The sequence below is a fragment of the Microplitis mediator genome, chromosome 4 (genome assembly GCF_029852145.1).
Source record: "Microplitis mediator isolate UGA2020A chromosome 4, iyMicMedi2.1, whole genome shotgun sequence".
Classification (NCBI taxonomy): Eukaryota; Metazoa; Arthropoda; class Insecta; order Hymenoptera; family Braconidae; genus Microplitis; species Microplitis mediator.
The window spans coordinates 7,932,637-7,935,136 of NC_079972.1; the positions used below are offsets into that span (position 1 = coordinate 7,932,637).

The 2,500-nt window shown below is 45.6% G+C and overlaps 1 protein-coding gene across 1 annotated transcript in view; it reads left to right on the forward strand.

Moving 5' to 3' along the window:
* LOC130667209 (uncharacterized) overlaps positions 1–2,290 on the forward strand; it is a 2,478-nt gene extending 188 nt beyond the window's left edge. Inside the window, exon 1 of the mRNA XM_057468703.1 lies at positions 1–2,290. This exon is cut by the window's left edge and continues 188 nt beyond it. Within this exon, the coding sequence (XP_057324686.1) occupies positions 1–2,290 (2,290 nt within the window).
* Positions 2,291–2,500: the final 210 nt, after the last annotated feature.

Consider the following 2,500-nt stretch of genomic DNA (forward strand, 5'->3'; position numbering starts at 1 on the left):
GATTGCTCAAATCTTTGATCCCCTTGGATTTCTCGCACCACTCATCATTCGAGCCAAGGTATTCATGCAGGAGCTTTGGCTCGAAAAGCTCAGCTGGGACACTCCATTGGCAGCCAATCAACGGCATAAATGGAGAAACTTCAAAAATGAACTCAAATTTATCTCTGAAATCAAAATTCCAAGATGGATCCACTCATCCACGTGCTCAACCACCGAAATCCATGGATTCTCGGACGCCTCTCAATTGGCAATGGCAGCTGCCGTGTTCATCAAAGTCCACACACCTGCTCATGGAGTCAGAGTTACGCTGCTTTGCTCCAAAACCAAGGTAGCCCCGTTAAAACGACTAACGATACCAAGGTTAGAACTCACCGCAGCTCACATGTTGGCAAAACTCACAAAACACTGCCAGAGCACTCTAAATCTCACTCAATCGCCAATATACTTGTGGACGGACTCAACAATTACACTCACGTGGATTAAATCTCATCCGTCTCGCTGGAAGGAGTTTGTTCGGAATAGGGTGTCACATATTCAAGATCTACTTCCAGATGGCCACTGGAATTTCATTCCGGGCACACAAAATCCAGCAGACTGCGCAACACGAGGGTTGACACCTACTCAACTCCGTGATCATCAACTATGGTGGACTGGCCCACCATGGTTGCTCAAGAGTTCATCGTCCTGGCCTAAATGTCCATCAATCGATGATACAGGAGCTCAAGCAGAAGAACGGCCTGGACTGGCCCTGTTCTCATCGAATTCATCGCTAAAATCAAATTGGCCTATCATGGAACGGCCAATACCACTCCTACGCATGTTACGAGCTACTGCAATCTGCTTTAGACTTCGTGACATGATCAAGAAATCACCAAACTCATCACTCAAGACTCCAATTACTTCTGACGAAGTAATTTCTGCACTCAACTTCTGTATCAAAGAAACTCAACGCATTCACTTTTCAAACGAGATCAACATGCACTCCAAACACGCACCATGGCCTAATGGTCATCCATTTGCTCGATTGGTTGCATTCATTGACACCGACGGCATCATTCGAGTAGGTGGACGGTTGGAAAATTCTTCAAATCAAGACCAAAGCAAGCATCCTGCTATTCTACCACGGAATGCGGCACTCACAAAACTCATCATCTCTGATGCTCATCAGCGTACCATGCATGGTGGTACTCAACTTACTCTGGCATTCATACGACAAAAGTACTGGATCATTGGCGGTAGACAACCAGTACGCTCAATTATACTCAAATGTATAAGATGCGCACGACATCGTGCTGATAGAGCTCAACAACTCATGGGTCAGCTACCAGTATCACGAGTTACTCCATCATCTGCATTCACTCACACTGGAGTTGACTATGCTGGCCCAATAACACTCAAAAATTGGAGACGCAGAGGAGCAAAAACATACAAAGGCTGGATTTGTGTTTTTGTCTGCCTTTCTACGTCAGCAGTACATCTAGAGGTAGTCAGCGACTACAGCTCTAGTGGGTTCATCGCAGCACTCCGCAGATTTATCAGCCGACGAGGCATCTGCACAGCACTCTACAGCGATTGTGGAACGACGTTCAAAGGCGCTGAAACTGATCTCAACCGTCTGTTCACTCAAGGAACTCAAGAGTCAAGAGAAATACTGGATCACATCACTGTGAACAGTATTACCTGGCATTTCAATCCACCAGCAGCCCCACACATGGGTGGAAAGTGGGAAGCTGCTGTCAAATCACTCAAACATCATCTTACTCGATCAGTGGGAGAGTCTTCATTTACGTTTGAAGAATTTACGACTCTTCTGACGCAAATTGAAGCTATATTGAATTCAAGACCATTGGAGCCACTCACGGAAGATCCAGAAGACATGGCTGCACTCACTCCTGGTCACTTCTTAATTGGACGAGCACTCAACATGATTCCTGAACCAGCACTCATCGATACAAATAGTTCTCGATTGTCTAGATGGCAATTTCTACAACAACGTGTTCAACAGTTCTGGAATCATTGGTCTACAAGTTATCTTCAAAGACAACTGGCAATCACCAAGTGGCAACGCCCAACTCATCAAATTCAAGTTGGGTCACTTGTATTACTCACCGACGAAAGGTTTCCACCAACCAGGTGGCCTCTCGCTCGTATTATCGCACTTCACCCTGGCAAAGATGGATTGACCAGGGTTGCTACGCTTAAAACAGTGAACTCAACACTCACTCGTCCAATCACGAAGCTAGCACTCCTACCAATTGAACCAGAACCTCAAGAAGATGACGAAGAATAACTTCACTGGTTCAATGACATGCTCACCAAAAGATCAAGTACTCAAGAACTCATCAATCATCAACTCTGTTGCTGATGGCGGGCGGAATGTTGCGTAATCACAACTACATTCAAATTTGAATGTAGTTGAACTTCCGGCAAATAGAGGCAGCACCTACTGGGGCCTAGTGTCTATCAATTAAAAACTTGACTTGCGCATTTCGACGCATGC